This window comes from Propithecus coquereli, unplaced genomic scaffold (genome assembly GCF_000956105.1).
Source record: "Propithecus coquereli isolate 6110/MARCELLA unplaced genomic scaffold, Pcoq_1.0 Scaffold62, whole genome shotgun sequence".
Taxonomy (NCBI): Eukaryota; Metazoa; Chordata; class Mammalia; order Primates; family Indriidae; genus Propithecus; species Propithecus coquereli.
Genome location: NW_012152174.1, coordinates 2,455,287 through 2,480,733, shown reverse-complemented (window position 1 = coordinate 2,480,733; position 25,447 = coordinate 2,455,287). Strand labels below are relative to the sequence as shown.

The window sequence follows — 25,447 nt, the reverse complement described above, 5'->3', positions numbered from 1 at the left end:
GTGGCATCAGCCTAGCTCACAGCAACCTCAAACTCCTGGGCTCAAGCGATCCTTCTGCCTCAGCCTCCCGAGTAGCTGGGACTATAGGCATGCGCCACCACGCCCAGCTAATTTTTTCTACGTATTTTCCTTTGTCCAGCTAATTTATTTCTATTTTTAGTAGAGACGGGGTCTTGCTCTTACTCAGACTGGTCTCAAACTCCTGACCGTGAGCGATCCTCCCACCTCAGCCTCCCAGAGTGTTGGGATTACAGGCGTGAGCCACCACGCCCAGCCTATAATATCTTTTAATACATTGACCTTGGTACATGGGCATTCGGCGCCCTCTCTCAAGTAGCGTCAGCCTGACTTTGCAACCTCATCTCTCCCTACTCTTCTCCACATGGGAATTTTGCCAACCTAGACAACACAGCATTCCTTGAACAGATACCCTCTTTGTTCGCGCTATTCATTCTGCATGGAAAGCCTTTCCCTTCCTGTCTCCATCCACTTAAAAAACCTACCCGTTTCCTCCAAAATCCATCTTCTGCTGAGTCACTCACCATATTTACTAAACCTGATGTATCTCTTTCCCCTCAGCACTCTTGCAGCATTTGCTCATCTTTTTCGTGCTTCTGCTTTACCTTGTGCCAGAGGCAGGTGTGCAAGGTCTTACGCCTCACATTGGCTCACGACATGCTTGAGAATAGGGATGATACCCTGCTTACCTTTGTGTATACTCAACCCTTACACGCTCCAGTTTGGGATGATAAGGATAGCAATGTCAATTAGAAGCAGGTTTAGCTACATATAAAGAAAATATATTAACGCATAAAAGAAAAAATAATAGTAGCTTAAATCCAAAGAATGTATTCTCTGACAAAAGAAAAGTCCAGTTATAGAGTCGCTTGCCTGCCCTGGTCAAGCGGCCCAGGGCAAGGATTTTTGCTTCATGAAGTTATCGAGGACTCAGGCTCCCCTTAATTTCCTGCCCTGCCATCCTCAGAATCTGATTTACATCCTCAAGGATACCTTGAGGCTGCTCCAGCTGTCACATATGAATTATAGGCAGCAAGAAGGAGAAAATAGGAGAAAGAATTAAAAAAGCATACCTATATCTCCAAAAATAAAATCTCAAAAAAGAAAAAAAAACAAGCCCCCACCCACACACACACATTCGCAATCTACCTAACAGAAAGAGAAGTCAAATGAATTGTGCCCATTTTTCAGGGGTGAAGGGACACGAGGGGAACTATCATTGGAGCCGTGAGAACAAAGGATTCGAATTATTGGCTTTGATACTTCTAAATTCAGATACGAAACAAATAGAAGGCTAGAAGACTACTTGCAGCGTTTTTTTTTTTTTTTGTTAATGTCACTCCCTCTAAGCTAGCAGCAAGAATTTTCCACCCACAAAGGAGGCTCTCTCAGCCGCAGGAGCAGCCAGAGGGAAGCGAGGGACCCAGAGGCTGGTGAGTGCCCCGATAACAGCCTCTGCCCCTCAGCTGAAAGAACCCACCACAGGTTTGGGATTCAAGAACAGAGGAAATCTGAACCTCGCTTCCTACACCCCGCAGTGCTAGAGCACACAAGGTGACCAGGCAACAGGAGCTGAAGACAGCCCCACTGAGTTCTCATGACCCCAAGGTCGCCTGGAAGAACATCAAAAGCTTTCCTTGATCTGATCCTATGGAGGCTCAGTATAGCGAAGAGAGTCCAAGGACCTGAAGAAGGCTCAATGGCAGTCAAATCAGAAACAGAGAGTATTCTTCTAGAACTTGCATTTGAATCCATTTGGGAAAGCCCATGTTTCATGAATGCCAGCAGGGATAACAGCCAATAACTGAAACAGGAAGGGAAGAGCCAGCAGACACCAACAGGGACCAATGACAACCATTGGAGCAGCAGTTCTTAGAATGTAGAGTCCCCAAGATACTTTCAGGGGGTCTACAAGGTCAAAACTATCTGTATAATAATATCAGAATATTATTTGCCTTTTTTACACTCATTAGTTTATAGGGGAGTTTTCCAGAGGATACGTGCAGAGAAGATATGAGAATCCAGCTGCCTCCTATTAAGCTAGACATTAAAAAGATTTGCAAAAGTGTATAACAATCCTACTCTTTTCACTAAATTGTTTGTTTGTTTTGGAAAATATTTGGAGTGGACCAGAGAAATGCTGTTTTTTATTATATATTATTGTACTATTCGACTTTTTTATTTTTTATCTCCCGATCATTGAGTATATTTGACTTTTTAGACTATGTACGTGCATAAAAATCTAAGGTTATGATAAAACTAAAACATCACCATTTTGCAACCACTAATGTATTAATAGATGCAGGCATTGATCACCAAAAACTGATAATGTTAAAAAAAGAGTGACAGCAAGACCATGGGTGTTTCCTGATGGAACGGCAGAATACCGCCTCTGAAGTAGAACTGCCCCAAATCAAATCTGAATCTGAATCTGATCAAGACCCTAGATCCCATTGCCGATTTCTGGGAAATACAGAGGATGTTAAGTAACACCACAGGAACATATCAACAAACTAGACTGTGAAAAACTCTACAGAGCAAACAATTCAGTTTCTTTAACCAGAAAAGGGGGAATGGCAGAGCTGGAGGAGGAGAAAAGCAACTTAAGAAAAATCTTATACTTCCCCAATCTCTAGGAATGGGCTCCCAAGCCAAACACTCAAAAAAAGGAGGGTTTATTTCAGTATAATAACTACTTGGAACCAAAGATACCCTTATGTCAACATCTCAGTGATGACAAGAGGTTAGCATATTTCACTTTCAGGCAGTTCATTATTCAGAAGGAGCAACTTCTACTGGAAATGCCCACGTATGTATACCTAGAAGCCAAACCATTTGGTCCCCAATATGGTCATTCAGATGCATCCATTCTGCCTTGTTGAGACACTGCACAGTGCCTGTCATCTAACTAATTATCACACAGGGACAGATTTCATTCCATGCAGGGCCTGTGGCCAAGAGAAAATTCCACAACTAAAAGGAAAAATGCTCAAAAGATAGTTTCTGAATACTAATTGATTATGGCCAGCAAGACTAAAATACAAGTCTTCTATCTATAAGAATAAATTATAATAAATCAGAACCCCTAATCATTAAAATTTAGCTTTGAGACCGAATCAAATATTCAGTGACATCAGCGTACATCCATATATATGCACCCTTTACACGAGCCTAAATCAGTCCATACGTGGTATTTCCCCTGACATAGCCATGGGTTCAGGGATTAGCATTTAATACTATCACTGTCAGTGAAGCACCAAGAGATGATTGCCGATACTTCTGGGACACAGCAGTTGAAGTTTTGCAGCCATAGATCTGGCACTGCTGCTACCTTGCCCCCAAAGGACCAAGCTTGCCTGAGAATGGAGCTCAAGGGGAGCAGAGCTGACAGATGGAAAGAAACTCTATCCCATTTACATTGTTCGATCCTCTAATTAAGTGATTGAGCATTCTATTAGGACATCTCACTCAATGGTCTATTCACCAGTGTATGGGAGGCCAATGGAATTCATTTGTCACAGCTGAAAAAGTCCTCAATGATATAAAGATAAAGGATATATCAGATAGAGGAGGTTTCACTTTAGCAAACAATGGCCTGCCAAGCTGTTACCCCAGCCCACCTACCCACAGTGGAGACATTTAAACCTGAATCACAACTCTCACTGTGGCTGATGATACATTTGTGGCCAGAAGCTAGTATTTATCAATTTTATCCTTCATATTAGCATCTGCCACACTGCTATAGCAGCATTAAGTAATATATTGGTTCGCTAGGGCTGCCATAGCAAATCATCACAAACTCAGTGGCTTAAAATAATGGAAATTTATTCTGTCACAGTTCTGGAGGCCAGAAGTCCAAAATCAAGGCGTCAGCAGGGCTGTGCTCCCTCTAGAGCCTCTAGAAGAGATGCCCTTCCATGCCTCTTCCACCTTCCAGTGGCTATGGGCATTCTTGGTCTTGTGGGTACCTCGCTCCAATCTGCCTTCATGACTATGTTACCGCCCAGCCGGGTCCCTTGCCCACTGTCCAGATAGAGGCCAATATACTGAGACAGCAGGAGTTGCAGCAGAGAAAGAGGTTAACAGTGCAAGGCACAGGTGAGGAGATGGAAGTAATTTCTCAAATCCATTTCCCTGAGAATTTGGGGGCTGAGATTTTTAAAGGTGGTTTGGCAAACAAAGGGCTAGGGAATTGGGTCTACTGACTGGCTGGAGATGAACTCACAGGGATGGGAAGCAGAAATTGTCTTCTTGGCTGGGACGGTTCCTGGGTAGGAGGTCGAAAGACTTGTTGGATTGGCAGCTCCCACGCATGGCCCCTGGTCTAGTTGACACCAGTCCCCCCTAATGCAGAGTCCGGAAGGTATCTCAAAGACTAGTCTTGGGTTTTACAACAGTGATATTATCTATGGAAGCAGTTAGGGAAGTCACAAGTCTTGCATCTGTCAAGATGTGACACTTAAGGAGTGAGCAGTTACAGCAGTAGAGAAGTTAGGGAACAATGGCCAATTGACATTTAGGTATATCTGTGCTTTTATAGAAATCAGACTTTTATCACTTTTCCTGCATTATGGTCTTACATTATTTTATCATAGGCAGTTTCAGCCACAGGACTCATATGGCCTTCTCTCCTTCTGTCTATTCTCCTCCCTCTTATAGGGGCACTTGTCATTGGATTTAGGCCCCACCCAGACAACCCAGGATAATCTTCTCATCTCAAGATCCTTAACTTAATTCCATGAGCAAAGACTCTTGTTCCAAATAAAGTAACATCGAACATGGACATATCTTCCTGGGGGCCACCATTCAGCCCACTATCGGTAATTAATATCCTTAAAAACTCATCACAGAGCCTGAAGCATCTTCTTGAGGAAATATTCTTTGACACGGTGGTTCCCAAGCTGCTTACACTAGAAACAACTGGGACACCCCCAATACCAGGTGGCAACCAATGCTGACTAAATGGCAATGGCTGAGAGGGAGAACCAGGCATCGGCAGTTTTTAAAGATTCGACCAGGTGATTCCAACAATGTTTGGGAACCACAGCTTTCATAGCAGTTGTTTCTGTATCTTTTCACTATCTTCAAGTTCAAAACTCTTTGATTTACTTTTCATTTATTTATTAAAACCTTAAACCTTTCCCTTATGGTTTCTTCATTAAAATGAAGATGTGTATAAAAAGAAAACAAAAGAATACCTTATAAGATATTTGCTTATGGTTTCCCTTTGATCACACTGGTGAAGCCTCAGGAATTGCTCTCACCTCAGGGACCCACAAACTTGCCAGTCCTCCCCCAGCATACCCATTTCTGCCAAAAGCAAAGGCAAGCTGCCTCGAATTTAATTCCTTTGAGTACAGCTTTGTAACCATTGCATTGCATGTCATTTTCAAAGAATTACTTTAAAAGGATTGATTAAACATTTAAAGCTTTAAGGTTTATGAAATATTAACCTCAGAGAAGAAAAGAAAGTGATGGAGTTTTGAAGGAATCTCAGTAACGGGTATGGAAAAGAAAAATTCATATTTCTTATATTTCAAGAGAGATGTTTGAAATGCTTTCCAAGGAGGTCAATTACCTTAGAGAGAATCTCAGGGCAGAGCATTAGTACTATGACATCATATACTGAGCCAATCCCAGATGGTTTTCTATTCCGATTTAGATTGTGTTGTTTTGTCTCTTTCCTTGGATATCCCACAAAAGGTCTCATGTCTGAGAACTTGTTACCTTGAGCACTGGGAAAATGCAGACACATTTGGAATGTCCAAACTCTACAAAGACAGCAGGACTGACCTACTTTTGTCAAAAAGTCCTTTTAGTACGTTGATCCAGCTAGAAAGTTTGCATCCGATAACTCCTTTTTGAAACTTACAAGCTGCTTTAAAACCCCTAATTAAAAACAGCTGAGTGTGTGGATGCATGTAATGAGATTTTATGACATCCCTGAAGCCGAATTCTGAGTCTGCCCTCCAGATAAGATGTCGACAGATCCACATGCCAGAGTCAAGATCAGGCATGTGGATCCAGATGACTGGACTTCACCACGTGTTTCTAGGCCCATTTCAATTCCAGATAGAAAGCATTTCTAAAGGCTGCAAGTGAGATAACTTATTGCCTCAGTTTTTAACCCATACTCCAACGCATAATATGAAAAGTCATTTGAGATTAGAGGTGATATGATTGTAATGGTTGATTCTAGGTGTCAACTTGACTGGATTAGTAAGGAATACCTAGAGAATTTGTAAAGTATCATTTTTGAGTGTGTCTGTGAGGGTATTTCTGGAGGAGATCAGTTTGGGAATCTGATTGAACTAAGCAGGGAAGATCTGAGTGTGAGCAGGCACCATCCAATCACCTGGGGTCCAGATCGAACAAAATAGAGGAAAGGCAAATTGGTCTTTCTCTCTTCTGGAGCTGGGATACACTCTTCTTCTCCTGTCCTTGGACGTCAGAACTCCAGGATGTCTGGCCTTTGCACTCCAGGACTTACACAGGTGGCCTCCCAGGTTCTCAGGCCTTTGAACTTGGACTGAGGGAGCTACACTATCCTACACTACATTCAGTTGAATCTTGAAATAAACCAGTCATTAAAGCTCTCCATTTTCTCTAAGAACTTGGGAGCAATATTACCCACAAATGGTTTATAGTATCACCTAATTTCCCATTGGAACTCTGGGAAAACAACAACACCAAGAATGAAATGAAATAATATATGTGCAAGCATCTAGCTCAGTGCCTGGTACAATGTTGGTGCTTGGTTGAATTTGAAAATAGTAATAACTTCTTTTATTAAACCAGTTATAAAGCATTTTTATGTACTTGATAGTGGTATTGCCTGGGATATTAATTTGTTTGTTTGTCTGTTGTTTCAACTGCTTCTAGGTGCCCAGCCCATGAGAGTGGATCAGTCCCAAATATACTTAACTCCTACTTGGGGAAAGGAAGATATATGTGGGGCTCCTATAGGTAATCAGCAGGAACTGAACTTAGGGGATTCAGCTCAACTCTCTCTTAAACTCTAAAATTGTAATGCTGCAGAAATTAAACAAGTCAAAGATCAGGCAACAGGATGAAAAATAATAATATGAATCCACTCTCCCGATCCCCACCCCTAGTTCTAGCCATAATAGGATTAAAAATGCTAAAAAACACAGTAAGCCCCATGAAAACACGACAAACTTACATTACTAACTTAAGGAAAGAACCATGGGCTTCTTTCACATCATTTGCACGCTTTGTGCTACCCTGTGAAAGAGAATTGACAGAGCAAGACATCTACACTGATAAAGGCTTGTTTTTTTAAAGGACTAACCCTTAAATGACAGGCTTAGTTGTATGAGTCCTAAATGGAAAAGCTCCCCAGGCAGATGTTGGATTCCTCCTTATTCACAGCTCACTCAGCTTATTGGCATACTTCTTGTATCTCCTGAATTGCTTGAAAGTTTTCATTTTTGATTTAATCCTTTTGCTTTAAAGCAGGCTTTATTTACAGTCTGCTTTCAGCATTATTTATTTTTCTTAATCTTCTTTTCTAAAACACTGCTGTCCTAGATTTTACTCCGTCTTGGAGTACATTTTTTATACTTTACAACTGATTAGGTAGTTTATTTCATTTGCTTGCTTTTGTTTTCTGATTTTAAGTTTAGCGAAAATAAAGTCTAACGTTAGGGTATGCCTGATGAGATAACCTGGTATCTTCTCATTATCTACATTCTTATTTCAGAAGCCTGGGTAACTACCCTGGAGAACGTGCAGGCGGAGGAAAGATAAACTGCAATGAAGTCACCACTTGTGGAGGATCTATAGAGAAGATGGAGACATCTGAATATGTTCAGACCTTCTCCCTTGCTCAGCACAAAAACACTCATTTTCCAAGTATAAGGCATCTTTCTTTATCCTACAACTGTATTCTGCCCTTCTTAGAACCATTTTAAGGAAAAATTAGAAGATTTGGCCAGGGGATCTAACCCTGTGTTGGGGTATGCCTTCAAGACTTCAACAACGCTGCCTTAGCCTTCACTTCCTGCTTGTACAGAGCCTCTGCCAGAGGTGAGAAGCTGAGGCCCTCTCTGATATCTCTTAGATATTCACAAAGCCCTGCACATGCACACGGCCTTCCAGATGCTAAAGAATATGTCAGAGCTTTTCAAAGCTGCCCATGGACATCTCATTTCCCATATTTTCCTTTTACGTTTCTGGCCAGACTTGTTTGCCGCAACTGGTAGCCTATCTTCAGATAGCTGAGATAGCAAACAATTCCCACTGATTGTTCTTGACAAATGCCTTGGGGATAGATTTTTTTCACAGAGATCAAGCTCCGAGTCTAGTTAGGTAATGACCATGCCATTTCTCTCACTAATTGTATTTTGTTTTAAAATATATAGTTATTTTTCATAAAAGTATATTTATTTATGTTAAAATGTAATTAGTAATTTTTAAATAAAGTAATAAAATTATTCTTATGTTTTCACAGTTTGAATACCTAATACATTAAGTATCAATAGACATAATGCACATAAACAAAACCTCTTTAGGGTCCCCAATGATTTTTAAGACTGTAAAGGAGTTCTGAGATCAAAAAGTTTGAGAACTACTGGTTTGGCTGAATATAAAATTCTAAGTTCAAAGGATTTTTCCTTTAATGCTTTGAAAAATGCTACTTCATTGTGTTCTTGCATCTCATGTCATTAAAGAGTAGTTTGTCATTTATATTAGTCTTGTTTCTTTATAGGTGATCTCTTCTTCCTCTCCAGAAGCTTTTAGAATTTTCTCTCGTTCTTTATCGCTCTTAAATTTTATTACAGTATACCCAGGTGTAAGTTTCTCCTTATCTATCCTATTTTGTAATCTATAAATTCTTTCTACTATTTCTTATTCTGGAACGTTCTCCATCATTATTTCTTAAAATATTTACTCTTCGCTTATTTTTTCCTCTCCTTTGAAGCCTCCTATTTATTGTACAGATGTTAAGACTATTCCTTCTACATTCCATCTCTTGACTTTTTATTTTTATTTTCTATCCTTTTGCTTCTCCCTAAAAGAGAGTAGGAGCTCTCTAGTTCATTCTTTGTCACTTTTTGAGTTCTGTTTTTATTCAATTACTTCTACTATTTTTATTGTGAAACATAACAAACATAGAGGAAAATGCATAAAATATAAATATCTAGCTGATCAAATTATTATAAAGTGAATACTCATATAATTGAATATTCATGGGCATGCAACCTATGCAGTCACACAGGAACCCACACTTATAAGGGCCTCATGCTTGTTTTAATTTTCTGCTGTCTCGATATTCCAAAATAATTTTTAAACCAGAGGCCCCACATTTTCATTTTGCATTGGATCCACAAATTGTGTGGCCCATCCTGATAACCACCCTTTTCAAGAGGCAAAAATTTCAGATGCCCCTGACATGTCCCTTGCCAATTACAATCTCTTCCTCCCCCAAAAGATAATATCTATCCTGACTTTTATGCTAACCACTTCATTACTTTTATTATAATTTTAAGACCTATGTATAACCCTACATACTATAGTTTCATTTTCCCTGCCTTAGGGAATGTCTCACACTGTGGCACATCAATAAGGTGGAGTATATTGAAGTCATTAAAATTTTAATTATGAAAATTATAAGGAATAGATATAGGGAATTCTCTGTTCCTGACAAGATGGCTAATTATCATAGGCTCTGGCTTCCTCTCTCAACCCAACCTTGAAGATCAAACACAGAAAAAAGCCATAAATGGAACTAGGGAATTCATGTAAAAAGAAGAGGGAAAAAGCTACAATGTCATCACAGACGACAAACTACAATGGTGCACATAACAGACAGGGTTTCTGCACAGCTCTTGAACAAATGATCACACAATTTGTACGTGTGATGAATGTTGAAGGGAACAGTATCTGGTGCAATAAAAGCACATAATGGGGATTTGATCAAGCCTGAAGTATCTGAGAAGGCTTCCCAGGGCTAACTTTTGCTCTGAGGTCTGAAAAATGAAGAAGCGTTAACTGAAGTGAGCTGCCCTGAGACAGCACATCACAGCTGAGGAATTCTCAGAAGGCAGTTTGTAGCACATGAAGAGCAGGTGACAGATAATCCTGGAGAGACATGCAGGGGCCGATCACACAGGCTTTACCCCACAACAATGATTTTAAGTAGGTCTGTTGATGTGATCCTGCTTGTTCTAAATGATCACTTGGGCAGCAGAGTACCTATTAGAAGGGGAATGTGGGAATGGAGAGACCAGTTGGATGGCTACTGCAGTAGTCCAGGCGAGACAGGCTGATGGCTTGTCTACGGCAGTGGCAGTAAAGATGGAGAGAAACAGATCAGTTGGAGAGATATTAAGTAAAACAGTCAGAGAGAGTGGTGAGGGTTGAAGTAGAAGGATGCATCCAGATCAAGAATAGTCCTCCAGTTCCTGGCTTATGCACCTGAGTGCACAGTGGAGCCATTTGCTATGTTGGGAAACCCAAAAGGAGAACACGTGGGGGTTAAGGGCCCAAATAATGAGTTTGGTTCTGTTTTAGACATGGTCATTGATGTTTCCTTTGAGATCTTGAGTAGGCATTGCACACCTCAAACCTTCACGAGGCCTCTGATCACACTTAGGAGTTTATTATAGGAAAAAAAGGAAAGAAAGGCACAAAAATAATATTCTCTTCACATACACCTTTCTTACTTCTTTCTCCATTTTCCAAGGAAAGTAATGATGTCAAAGCCACTATTCTTACTAGGACAGCCTCATACTCAGGCCATGCCTCTAGTCTGAAGGGAACAAAAACCTACAATCTCCTACAAAAATTCCCAATCTCTGGACGTTAAATAAATAATAATAATAAAAGATTTAATGCAAAACAACTTGCAGGAGCCCTTCCGAAAGTATTGCATGGGCCGGGCGCGGTGGCTCAGGCCTGTAATCCTAGCACTCTGGGAGGCCTAGGCGGGAGGATTGCTTGAGCTCAGGAGTTCAAGACCAGCCTGAGCAAGAGCGAGACCCCGTCTTTACTATAAATAGAAAGAAATTAGCCAAACAACTAAAAATAGAAAAAATTAGCCAGGCACGGTGGCACGTGCCTGTAGTCCCAGCTACCCGGGAGGCTGAGGCAGGAGGATTGCTTGAGCCCAGGAGTTTGAGGTTGCTGTGAGCTAGGCTGATGCCATGACACTCTAGCCTGGCAAGAGAGTGAGACTCAAATAAATAAATAAATAAATAAAAAGTATTGTATGGGTTCTTAACTCTTATTGTTGGGTGCCTAAAATTGTATTGAACATTGGGTAATTTGCTGAGAGTGAGGAAGACACCATACACAGAGATCTTTCTTGCTAAATAAGAGTAATCAGTAGACAAATACGACTTTTTACAGTAACAGTTTTTCAAAGACAATATGTGGATCACTGTTTCTTTAAAGGTTGCAGATGTGATTCTGTGTGAATTTAACACTTAAACACTAATTATTAATACTCTCAGTGTTTTCATCACATCATCATACTAATAAAGCGTGATAACTTCCACAGCATCAGTGATCAGTGTTTAAATGACCATTCCTGAGGGGGTGGAGGGTAATCAATCTAACTGTGCTAGTACGCTAGCCAAGGTTAAGTCAAGCTTTTCTTTTGTTCTAATAGCATGTCCCTTATAGAAACATACATTTCTTACTTGCTGTTTCTGTTTCTCCTTTCATGATACATTAACTTTCCTTAACACCAATTATTAATTTATTAATTATCGCCAAGCTAAAACCTGTTAAAAATGCCCAGAGGGTGTGTACTGTAGGTTCACAGCTACAGATCCAACGGAGTTTAGGAACTCATTGTCAATGAATTAAGAGGGATCCATATGCTCAGAGGCCATTATTTGAACCAAAAATAAAATTTCTAATTATTTCCATCCATAAAATGTCTAGCAGAATGCTATGCTGTGTTAATTTTAAGATTATAGAGTAAAGTAACAGATATCATGGCTAGGCTACTACCGAGGAGGGACAAAATCCTTCAGTGAAGAAGTATTCCTTTTGGCATTATCACATTTCATTACTTATGAGCTTTTATCATTGAAGAAGAAACAATAGGATATTGTTGGAGTGTCTTCTCTGCCCCAAACTCTGAACCAAATATTTTCTAGAATATCTTGTTTAATCCACACAACAAACTTACGAGGTATATATTATCTGCATTTTACAAAGGCAAAACTAGAACGTATTTAAAAACTTTCCCCAAGTCCCACAGACAAATAAATAGCAGCACCTTAAGTTAATACCTTATATTTAGACTTCAGAAACTCTACAGGAATAATGATAAAGAACAGCTCGTAACCTGTGTGCATTAGAAGTCCTGTAAGTGGAAAGAGAAATCACCCACTGACAAATACTTGCAATGAGATTTTGACCTCCAGTGAACTCTTGATCCTCTCAGGATACAGAAAACAGAAATTACTGAAACCATGGAAATCTTGGGAAACGCTCTAAATTTGTTTGATCAGTTCCTTATCTTACTTAGTATATAGAGTTGTTTAGGTTGCAGAGAACTAATGCCACAAAGACCTAACATTAACTATAGGAAAACACTAATCAGAGTTGGAGTAAACAATGAGTATGAGCAAATGTCTCCAGCATTTTGCCTTCTTATTCTTCCTCTACATCCAAACCAGGGATCAGACATTTCTTCAAAGCATAATAGCATTGGATAGTACCACATTTTCACAATTGCTTTCTTTTTTGATCATTTTATTGTCAAAACTACTCACTTCAGAAGACCTTGTCCGCAATCTCCATTTTTCCCTCCTAGAGTTTTTGAATTTGTTTAATTTTTTGGATTTGCCATTGAAACTTCAGCTCCCCTATCACATACATTTGAATAACTTGGGATATTAAATGTAGAATTAAATGTGGTGAGCCTGAAAGAATTCAGTTAGGTAGGAAGCCCCAGAATATATTTTATCCTCTTCAGTAAAACTAATTATGTATATGTTGGGTCTTTGCAGCCAGTCTTCTTTGTAGCTGTATCTATCATCTTCTCTCTAATTGCTCTCGTTTCTTTTTAATTTCACCCTCTGTGATTTTTTTCAACTCTATCTCATGTCACGGTCCCTGTTTTCAGCTGTGTCAGTTTCTTTGTGTGCTATTGCTAATTCAGTTTTCATTCATTTGTTCCTCATTTTCTTGCATTAGTGTGGCTTCCTTTCCATTTCTTTCTGTTGTCTGAGTATCTCTCATTTTATTTCTTTTATCATCTTCTTCTTTAATTATTTTATATCTGGTTTTTTTTTTTTTTTTTTGGAGGTAGGATCTCACTCTGTCACCCAGGCTGGAGTGCAGTGGTGTCATCATAGTTCACTATAACCTTGAATTCCTGGGCTCAAGCCATCTTCTTGCCTCAGGCTCCCAAGTAGCTGGAACTACAGATGTGAGCCACCATGCCTGGCTAATTGTATTTATTTTTTGTAGAGATGGAGGAATCACTATGTTGCCCATGCTGGTTTCAAACTCGTAGTCTCAAGTGGTCCTCCCATCTTGGCCTCCCAAAATGCTGGGATTACAGGCATGAACTACTGTTCCCAGCCTGTTTTACATCTTTAAATGTATTCTTTTCCTCCCAGTTTTTTTTATTATGGATAAAATTCAAACATATAAACAATTTGAAAGAATAACACAACGAACACCCATACCCACTACCTAGATTCAGAAATTATTAACATTTTGCCATATTTGTTTCACCTTTCTGTCTGTTTTGTGTACTGTGAACCATGTGAAAATAAGATGCAGACATCGTAACACTTCACCCCTAAATAACCTCAGCATGTATCTTCTAATAAGGACATTCTCTTATATAACCACATTACCATGACTATGCCTTAAAATAAATAATAATTTTATGTTATTATATAACAAGGTCTATCTATATATTCACTTTTTTCCAATCATCTAAAAAATCTGGCCAGGCTCAGTGGCTCACACCTGTTACCCTAGCACTCTGGGAGGCCAAGGCAGGAGGATTGCTCAAGGTCAGGAGTTCAAGACCAGCCTGAGCAAGAGTAAGACTCGTCTCTACTAAAAATAGAAATAAATTATCTGGACAACTAAAAATATATATAAAAAATTAGCCAGGCATGATGGCACATGCCTATAGTCCCAGCTACTTGGGAGGCTGAGGCAGCAGGATTGCCTGAGCCCAGGAGTTTGAGGTTGCTGTGAGCTAGGCTGATGCCACGGCACTCTAGCCCGGGCAACAGAGCAAGACTCTGTCAAAGAAAAAAGAAGAAAATCTATTTCATATTTGTTTTTCTCGAACCAGGATTTAATCAAGTGTCATGCATTGCATTTGGTTGTTATGTCTCTTCGGTCTCTTTCATCTACAAAAGTCTCTTACTTTTTGCCTCATGGCACTGACTTTTGAAGAAGTATGGCCAATTATCTAATAGAACATTTATCCTTGTGATGTTATTTAACTTCTGCTGTTCCTTTATTTACTAATGTTGAATCATCCTTGTATTTCTGTATAAACTCTATTTGGACATAAGGTATTCTTTTATAGTGTGCTGCAGGGATTCTGGTTTTTAATATTTTATTTAGGATTTTTACATCAATATTCATCTCTTAGTCTCTGATTGATCTTTCAGGTGTAGGAGTGAGCTGAGAAATGGCCAGCAGGCATCCTTAATATAAATTATTTCCTATAAAACTAATTAATCTCTGTTGTGTAAACATATTGATCCTGTGAGAGTACTCTCTTAGGATTCTGGCCATCCTGAAAGTTATCCTAGTCTGGGGCCAGGTCATAAACAATAAAGACTTTGGGAACACATGTTCTCCTTTCAACATCATCTCCTTTGACATTCCTTGGAATAGAAATGTGCCCCCATCAAGGTTCTCCCTATTTCTCCTTGATCCACCCACAGGCTTAATTCTTACTGCAGTTAAAGGTTAATAATAAGGTGCTTTTTTATCTCCTAATTTACATTTACAATATCAGAGGATATAGGAGTCAGCTCTGAACATCCATCTTCAACTAATTTGGTTCAAATGATATTGCTTCTAGAAGATATTCTTCAGTCTGTGATGTGGAATTTAGCTGTCTGCTAGTTTCACTGTGGATATATATTTTTTCCTCTCTATTTGGTTCTTTTGGTTCATGTCTGTAGGTTTCAGGAAGAATAGGCAAATTTACCCTCCTTATATCATCTTTCCAGAAAGTTCTCTAACTTGAATATTTAAATTATTTAATATTTGTCAAATATTGAATATTTATCAAAATATTGATTATCTATTGGATATATAAATAAGCAGAGCTATACATTATTGAATGTCAAAAACAGGATATCAAAAATGCAAACATCAGAGCCAGGTGCGGTGGTTCACACCTATAATCCCAGTGACTCAAAATATCTAGAAAAAAATTAACAAAATGGCAAAATACCAAAATAATTTAAGGATTATTTATAAATAATTACCTTAAATGCAAACGGATTAAATTTTCCAATCAAAAGACATAGAGTGGTTGAATGGATTAAAAAAATAAAACCCGTAACTATATGCTACCTACAAGAGACTGACTTCATCTTTAAGGACACACATAGAGTGAAAGTGAAGGTATGGAAAAAGATATTCCATGCAAATGAAAATCAAGAGAGCAACATAGATATACTTATATTAGATAAAATAGAGTTTAAGTTGAAAACTATAAAAAAAGAAAAGACAAAAGACAGAAAAGGTCATTATGTAAAGGGGTCAATTCATCAAGAGATTATTACAACAATTATAAATATATATGCACCCAACGTTGGAGCACCTAAATATATAGAGCAAATAACAAATCTGAAGCGAGAAATACAATAATAGTAGGGGACCTCAATGCTGATTTTCAATAATGGATATATCATTCACACAGAAAATCAATAAACACTGGATTGAAGTACACTACAAATCAAATGGACCTAACAAACATGTACAGAACATTCCAACCAACAGCAGCAGATACACATTCTTCTCAAGTGCACGTGGAACGTTCTCCCAGGATAGATCATATGTTAGGCCACAAAACAAATCCTAACAAGATGAAGATTGAAATCATATCAAGTATATTTTTCAGCCACAATGGTATAAAACTAGATATCAATACAGGAGGAAAACTGGAAATTTACAAATATGTGGAAATTCAACAGTACACTCCTGCACAACCAAGAGGTCAAAGAAATCAAAACCAAAGAATATCTTGCAACAAACATAAATGAAAAAACAAGATATCGAAACTTATGCAATGCAGCAAAAACAATCCTAAGAGGCAAGTTTATAGCAATAAACACCCACATTAAGAAAAAAGAAAGGTGGTTTGAAAGATGATGGAGTAGGAAATACCAGCCTTCATCATCCTATAAAAAAAATCAAATATAGACTGCTATTCACAAACCAAATCGGCTCTGAGAGGGTTCAAGGGCACCTTGAAAAACCTTCACTATCTGTGGAGCAAAAACATGGAGGATATCCATGTAGAAAAGATGGCTGGTGAGATCAGCATACCCCAGACACCAGGAGAGGGCTAGGAACAAAGAAGAAAGACAGAAACTATCTGCATCAGCCAATGTGGTGGGAACCACTGTGGTCCCCAGTGGCCTGCTCTGCAGAGGACACCAGCATCTTTTCCCACTGAGTAACCAACAGCCAAAGAGGGAGACACAGCTGCACACCCCTGTGCCCACCAAGAAGCAGCTGCTGTTGAGCCACTTCAGGAACAGAACTGCCACCTTTTCCAACCCAGGGATTTGACTCAAAAACACAGGCAACAAAAGCAAAAATAGACAAATGCGATTACATAAAACTAAAAAGCTTCTGCATGGCAAAGGAAACAAGCAACAAAGAAAATATACAATCTACAGAATCAGAGAATATATTTGCAAACCATATATCTGATAAGGGGTTAATATTCAAAATATAGAAGGAGCTCAAACAACTCAATAGTAAGGAAACAATTCAATTTAAAAATGGGCAAATATGGCCGGGCGCAGTGGCTCATGCCTGTTATCGTAGCACTCTGGGAGGCCGAGGCGGGTGGATCTCTTGAGGTCAGGAGTTCGAGACCAGCCTGAGCAAGAGCGAGACCCCGTCTCTACTAAAAAATAGAAAGAAATAATCTGGACAACTAAAAATATATATATAGAAAAAATTAGCCGGGCATGGTGGCGCGTGCCTGTAGTCCCAGCTACTCGGGAGGCTGAGGCAGACGGGTTGCTTGAGCCCAGGAGTTTGAGGTTGCTATTAGCTAGGCTGACGCCACAGCACTCACTCTAGCCTGGGCAACAAAGCGAGACTCTGTCTCAAAAAAAAAAAAAAAAAAATGGGCGAATAGAAGGAGGCAGAAGCCAGAACATTAAAAAAAGAAGAAGAAAAGATTTCTGAAATTCCAAAAAAATGAAAACGGGCAAATGATCTGAATAGACATTTCTCAAAAGAAGACAAATAAAGAGCCAAAACATCTATGAAAAAATGCTCAACATCATTAACTGTCAGGGAAATGCAAATCAAAACCAAAATGGGATATCACCTCACACCTGTTAAAATGGCTCTTATGAAAAAGATGAATGATAACAAATGGTGAGGATGTGGAGAAAAGGTAAACTTCTATACTGTTGGTGGAAATATAAATTAGTTTAGCTATTATGGAAAACAGGATCAAGGTTCCTCAAAAAATTAAAAATAGAACTACCATACGATGCAGCAATCTGACTACCGGCTACACACGCAGAAGAAACAAAATCACTATCTCGAAGAGGTGTCTGCACTCCCATGTTCATTGCATCATTATTCACAAGAGCCAAGATACTGAGTCAACCTAAGTGCTCATCAACAGATGAATAAAGAAAGAAAATGTGGTATATATATACAGTGGAATATATTCAGCCTAAAAAAAGAAGAAAGTACTGTCATTTGCAACAACATGGATGAACCTGAAGGACATTATGTTAAGTGAAATAAGCCAGGCACACAAAGACAAATACCACATGATCTCACTTATATGTGGAATTTAAAAAAAACAACAAAAGTCAAATAACACAAAGATAAAGAAGAAAATGGTGGTTACCAGAGGAGGAGTGGGAGGGAGGAAGGTAGGGAAGGAGGAAACGGGGAAATGTAGATCAAAGGATGCAAAGTTGCAGATATGTAAAATGAACAAGTCTAGAGATCTAATGTACAACATGAGGATTCTAGTTAATAACATTGTATCATATTTGGGATTTTTGCTAGGAGTAAATTATAGGTGCTCTTGCTACACACACACACACACAAAATGGGTAACTATGTGAGATGATTATTAATATGTTGACTGTGGTAACCACTTTACTATGCATATGTATATCAAAACATCATGAGGTACACCTCAAATATAAACAATAAAAAAAGAAGAAAATTCTGCCATTTGTGACAGCATGGATGAATCTAGAAGACGTTATGCTAAGTGAAATAAGCCAAACAGAAAGACAAATAGTGCATGACCTCACTTATATGTGAAATCTGAAAAGGTCAAGTTCATAGAAACAGAGAGCATAAGGGTGGTTCAGGGGTCAGGGAGTGGGGAAAATGAGAAGATGTTGGTCAAAAGGTAAAAACTCACAGTTATAAGGGGAATAAGTTCTGGAGATCTAATGTCAGCATGAAGGCTATAGTTAATAGTAATGTATTACATACTTGAAAGTTGCCAGGAGAGTATATCTTAAGTATTCTTATAATTTTAAAAAGTAGCTATGTGAGGTTATGAATATTAGCTTCATTATTCACTTGGATATTAGGTTAATTAGCCTGAATGTGGCAATCATTTCACAATGTATATGTATATCAAAACATCATGTTGTCTACCTTGAATATATATAATTAGTATTTGTCAATTGTACCTCAAAAAAGTTGCAGAAAAAAATCCTATCCCAGCATGTATATTCTTGGATCACTCCTGGCACCAAATGTCACAGGTTGGGTCTGACACTGAGAAAAAAGTTTAGCATGCACAAGCGTTCTCACAATAAATACCTAAAAAGGGAAGCAAAAGAAGCAGAGTTGGTCAGAGGGAGAACATGAACCGAAACGCAATCTCAGTGGAGGTCCCAGTCATCTCCAGAGAAATTCTTAAAGCCGGGATGACCCTTCAGAATGATTTCAAGTGGGGGCAAGAAGGCTGAGCCTTTATATCACAGACATCGAGCTGTCATTGGATATGGGCCACCCGGGGAATGAGACATGACTTGGGCAAGGCAGTTCTCTTCCACCAGGGCAATACCTGCAGGGATCTGACTTCTGAAGGCTTTCTGCTGGCAGCCCACCCACTATTGGGGAAATAAGTTCTTCCTTCCTAAAGGGGTATCTGGGTGACAAATCAGTGTTTATCATAGAAATTATGACTAGCAGTGAAAAATGATTTTTATGATAGTGTTTTAAAACATACATACAAATGCACAATAAAAATGTCAATATTCAACTATTACGTAAGTGCCTAAAAACTTTGACTATAAAATTCTCAATTTAACCAGGACGGTTAGGATGAGGATTAAATACAATTTGAGATATGAAGTATGTACTGTCATGCCTAGCACTCAGTAACATCTTCAAACTAAACCCAATAAAACTTGACCATTAATGTTCCAGTTTGAAAATTTATACATAAATTCAACACCATAAACAAATTTTATAAGGAATTTTATATTAGACAATTTCAGTGAAGTTTCTGGCTGAACAGGTCGGGGTTCTGGCTGAAAACAGATGAAAAGAACAAAGAGATTTTAATGAAGGGTCTGTGTACAAAGGAAAAGCCAGGAGGGAGAATGAAGTGCCCCATGACCAGCAATAGCAGGAGGCCACTAGCAATAACGGCAGGCTACTACCACCCCCGGGCCCAATGGAGCAAAAGAAAGGAGCAGGAAGTTACTGGAAACCAGAGTCCTGCAGCTGTAGGAGACGGGGTCTGACAGGAGCTATGACCTTCAGTGGAGGATCAAGGAAACAGCCAGACTACCCAGTGACCCTGCGGACAGAGACAGAGGGAAAGAAATTCTCCTGGTCCTTCTCCTAACCTATCCACCTCTTGCTGGTGCTTCCCACTGGCCAAACCTACCACATAATCAGAGGACATAAAGGTCAGCATTCTGAGGCACAAGGAGGGTGGACCTGTAGAGACAACAGTGACTGTCCATCATAGTGACCTTCGCAGTTGCTCACTGAAATTTAACAGACACAATCATGCGTTTTAGATACAGCCAGGTATGTTTATCAGTGCAAATGCAATGGTTGGTTTTAAAGGCCACTTTATTAATTTAATATTGGTAGTTTTGGTGGAAAGAGGTATGAACAAGGGTACTTTGGTCTCTGTTTTGGCTAGGGTGTGGCTGAGGACTGAGGAACAAAGAGAACAGGGAAGTGGGGAGAAAAAGACATAGCAATATCTTTTGAGGACTTAGGCACTTTAAGACTCTTTTTTTTTTTTTTTTTTTTTTTGAGACAGAGTCTCACTCTTTTGCCCGGGCTAGAGTGAGTGCCGTGGCGTCAGCCTAGCTCACAGCAACCTTCCTGGGCTCAAGCGATCCTCCTGCCTCAGCCTCCCAAGTAGCTGGGACTACAGGCATGTGCCACCACGCCTGGCTAATTTTTTCTATATATTTTCAATTGCCCAGCTAATTTCTTTCTAGTTTTTTTTGTTTTTTTAGTAGAGATGGGGTCTCACTCTTGCTCAGGCTGGTCTTGAACTCCTGAGCTCCAATGATCCACCTGCCTCAGCCTCCCAGAGTACTAGGATTACAGGCGTGAGCCACCGCGCCCGGAATTTAAGACCTATTTGGGAGAAATTTGGAAGGTTTACCCTCTAGAAAATTGAGTCCTGAGCACATGCCATGGCTCCTTTCAGTGCCTCGGTTTAGTGAACTCAACACCAGGGATGCTACAGAACTTGGCTTCCTTGAGAAAGACTCACTGCTTGTGAGAACCTTCCAGCCACTTTTCTGGGGCTTTCTCTCTCTTCAGGTCTGGGGACTCCAAACCCCAATATTTGTAGCACATCTCTTCTGTGTCATCAAAACTCCTTATACATACACTGACAGGGTTACCATTAGCTCTGAAAATAACGTATTGCACGTAATTGTGAGAAATGTCTAACGCCGACCAGGAAAGGGAAGAGGGGAGCCTTATATCACAGAGAAGGGCTTTCTGTGCAATCTCCTGCTTCACCGAAGTCCTCCTCAGCCTCACCAGGGTCCCTACTCCCCGGGAGAAGGGCCAGATTTTAAGTCATGGTCATAACTGAAATATACGTCTCAGAGTCAAAGGAATCTAAAGTCCACACCCAGTCCCTCCCGCAGCCAGAGGTGCAAGTTAAAGTGTGTTAGGGTTGACAGAGGCGAGCCCAGGCTCCAGGGATTCCTTCCGCTTGGGACATCCTTTTCATTTTACAAAAGGCATTTTCCAGTCAAAGTTCTCCCTTAAAATTTTGGGAACCAAATTCTTCATCTGTAAAACAATGAGAAAGAACTATGCTATTTCTAAAATTCCTTCCATCCCTAAAATGATTTTGAGAACCTTCCATTTAACCCACGTTCTCATCTCATATCAATAAAGTGCATGATTGGTGTTTGAAAATGCGTACAATATCGTCATCTAGTGGACAAAAGGTAGCAATACTAGCAACAACACAGACAAATGAGTGAACTTTCAAAAGGATAAGGTAATTATGTAGAACTTTCCAGATAGTATCTTTTAATTTTTTGTAGACTGTGGGCCCCTTCGAGAATCCAGTGAAAGTAGGGACCCTCCCACCTCCAAAAATGCAAAAGGCACATATACCAAATTTCTGCATACAATTTTAGAGAATATATGGCCCTTCGCAGCCCTCCACAATCATATGCATGGGCCACAGATAAAGAATCTCAACTGTATACATTATTTCAATCATTGGGTGAATATAAAAGGATCCTATAATAATTAGGAATCAATAGATGTTGTAGAACGTCTATTATTGTCTTTTTTAAAAAATCCAACCGTAATCTAAGTGCCCTTCCCATTTTGGGAGTTACCTCATTGTATGGGGGTTGGTGGGAGGCAGGGTCCACCTACCATGGCAGAAGCCAGATTCTCCTTGGCAGGAAGTGCATTTGCTCCCATCAGACTTCGATTCTTAAGAAGGTGGAGCAAAGATAGAGGGAAGGCTGAAAAATTATTAAAGAAAGAAGTGAGAATCTAGCACTGGCTGCGTCCAGCGGCAGCAAAGCTAAGGGTGAGGTCCTGGCCTGATCTCTCCTCGGCCAGAATTCCATCTACCTACCCTCCTGCCCATTTCGATATCTGGTTCTTCAATCCCATCAATTCTGTGAACTACTTTACATTCTTCCAGTAAATTTCTTTACTGCTTAACTCAAAACCTATTACTCGCAATTGACACCGAACTTTTTGATTGATACACACATGATATTCTTAAGGGTGTCCAGAAAGGTAATTCTCATTAAATGTAACATATTTTATCATTTATTTTATCTCACATTAAAGCAAAAGACCAAAACTAATTAGAATTTCTGGAAGCCGCATCTTCTCTAAAGACGACCAAAGCAGTGACAGCACATCACGGCAACACAGTCCACGCTTTGCTGTGCCCTTCTCTCGCCTCAGGACCCTGCACTTTGCTTTGTACAGTCCTCCAGGACATCACTTCTCGTTTTATTATTTTTCCCTGCCTCACATGGCAGAATCTGTTTAATGTAATTTCAAATCCTTTTTGGAACAAGAAAATATTTTGTATATTTACATACTCCCATAATGGCTTCTGATTAGCCAAGATGAATTAAGAGTCTACAAAACATGTTTTTAGAAAAAATAAATTCTAATTGTAAAATTGTTTTTTTAAAAAACAAATTATTACCATAGGAAAGAGAAAGAACTACCAGTATTGAAAACAGCTTCTCTTTTTGAACTCATACAGAATAGGCCCTATTTTTCAAAAAATTATTTCCCTGATTTAAAAAATAAATTTAAAATAAAAGTACCCAGGATAGCTAAGACCATTTCCATACCCAGATCATTCTGTTTAAGGAACTATATGTTCCACTTACAGCAAAGCATACTTTTAAAAGTGAATATAATTGTTCATATTCTTTCATCTATTAATACCACTCCAGATCTGACAGAAGACCTGTATTCAGAATATATAATGAACTCTCAAAACTCAAACAAACAACTTTTTTTTTTTTTAATTTCAGCATGTTATGGGAACAAACAACTTTTAAATGATCAAAAAACTTGGACAGACATTTACCAAAGAGGATGTACGGGTGACAAATAAGTACATGGAAAGATGTTCAATATCAGTAGCCATTAGAGAGATATCACTTAAACCCACAATCGCATTCTATTGCACATCTAGTAGAATGGTGAAAATAAAAAATACTGACAATAGTAAGTGCTACTAAGGATGTGGAGCACTGGAAACCTCAGACATCACTGGTAGGAATGCAAAATGGTATAGCCACTCTGGAAAATAATGACTACCACTACTACTAAAAGGAAAAGAACTATTGATGCACATTATAACTTGGATGAATCGGAAAGCATTATGCTGAGTGAAAGAAGCCAGTGTCAAAAGGTTACATATAGTATATGATTCTCTTTATATGACATTCTCGAAAAGACAAAACTAGAATGTCAGAGAACAGAGCAGTGGCTGGCAGGGGTTAAGGGTGGGGAGGATGCTGTAACCACAAAGATACAGCATCAGAGAGTTTTTTAGGATCGTGGAACTGCATCCTGATTGAGAAGGTTACATAAATGTGTACATGCATTAAAATTCATATAACTGTATCCTTTACAAAAGTTGATTGTACTGTATGTTAATTTTAAAAGTTAAAAAAAAAACTTTACAGTAAACCTAACACTAAATGGTGACTGGTTGTTCAAAGAGACATTCTGAGAAGAGCATTCCAGGCAAAGTGAAGAGCTATAGCAAGTCTCTGAGGCTGAAATGTGCCTGGTATATTCAAGAAATAGTGAGGAGGTCAATGTGGCTAACGTGGAATAGAGTAGAGAACAGAAGGTCAGATACATCATGGGGGACCAGATCATGTAAGGCTTTTAGGCCATTATAAGGACTTTGGCTTTTGAAGAAAATAGGGAGCCACTGCAGGGTTTTGAGCGGAAAATACAAGCCAGTTTAATGTTTTAAAAGGATCACTCTGACTTCTCTGCTGAAAATAGATGCACCATGGCGTGGGGAGGACAAGAGACAGAAGAGGGAAGACATCTTAGGAAGCTATTTCAGGAACCCAGGCAGTTCAGAGTGGTTGTGGCAGATGTGGGGAGAAATGGCTGGAATCTAGATATAATTTTGAAGGTAGACCCAAGAGAATTTTCTAATGGATTGAATTGAATGATGAATTGAATAAAGGAGTAAAGGATGCAAGTTTTCTGCCTGAGCAACCAAAAGAATTGAACCAACATCAACTGAAGATAGGACAGCTTTGGGTAAAACAAGTGTTGGGGAAAGAACAGTTTAATTTTGAGTACGCTGTTTGAGATTTTGACAGCCGAGTGGAGATTTCACATTTGGCTGGAAAGACCAAAGTACATCCAGTGGCCTTAGGCGTATCGACTGCACTGTGTGGTCCTTTGGGTGCAGAGGAACTGTGGAGACTTCTGGACCACAGTGGGGATTTGTGCTCTAGGAAGTTCATTCAAACTGGACGATGTGGTCACTTGCGAGTTACCTGTTCAGTTGTGATATTTTTGCTCTGGTTTTGATTCAGGAGTGAAGCTATTCGATTTACTCATCAAGACTTTCTGTGTCTCAGGATATAAGATTTTAAATGGTGAAGAATGAGTATCTGAGGGAAAAATTCTTAAATGAACCTGTCTTTTCTTGTAGTACTCACTCAAGATTATTCTTTTCTCATTGTCTGTCTTTGCTGTACTTGTTAGAGTGAGGCGGAGTTGTTCAGTGGATACGATGGCACGTTGCCATAAAGCAGCATCCAGACGGAGCTCAGAAGGGGAATGGCCGGCGGAAATCTAAACTGCTCAGAAAATCAGAAGGAACAAATATAAATTGTGGGTAGGGGGTGGGAGATGTACAAACTCACTGAAGAATAGTTTTAAACAAAGTACCAGATAATCTGAAAAACAATGGCAACTGACAGACTCATCTGTGAAAATATGAAAGGAGTCTTTGATGGAAGAAAGCAAAGAGACAGTGGAAAAAGCAATGAAATTGGACATCAGCTCCAGGTGCAAATCTTTAATGTTCATATTATGAAATAAAAATATAGATATTTTCAATCACAAGATGCCTCTTTCTGGCCTTTCCCATTCCCCCAAATGGAAATTATCATCAGTAGTACTATTTTGGATTCCACTGTAAACATATGTTTCATAGCCTACTCCCATCCCAAACCCCAAAGCCAAGTAACCTCCAAGT

The 25,447-nt window shown here is 39.3% G+C and overlaps 1 protein-coding gene across 1 annotated transcript in view; it reads right to left on the bottom strand.

The window, feature by feature from the left end:
* Positions 1-16,593: 16,593 nt before the first annotated feature.
* The window catches only part of YTHDC2 (YTH domain containing 2), a 107,228-nt gene continuing 98,374 nt past the window's right edge, over positions 16,594-25,447 (bottom strand). The window contains 1 exon segment of the mRNA XM_012659509.1: positions 16,594-16,785. Coding sequence (XP_012514963.1) covers positions 16,594-16,785 — 192 coding nt within the window.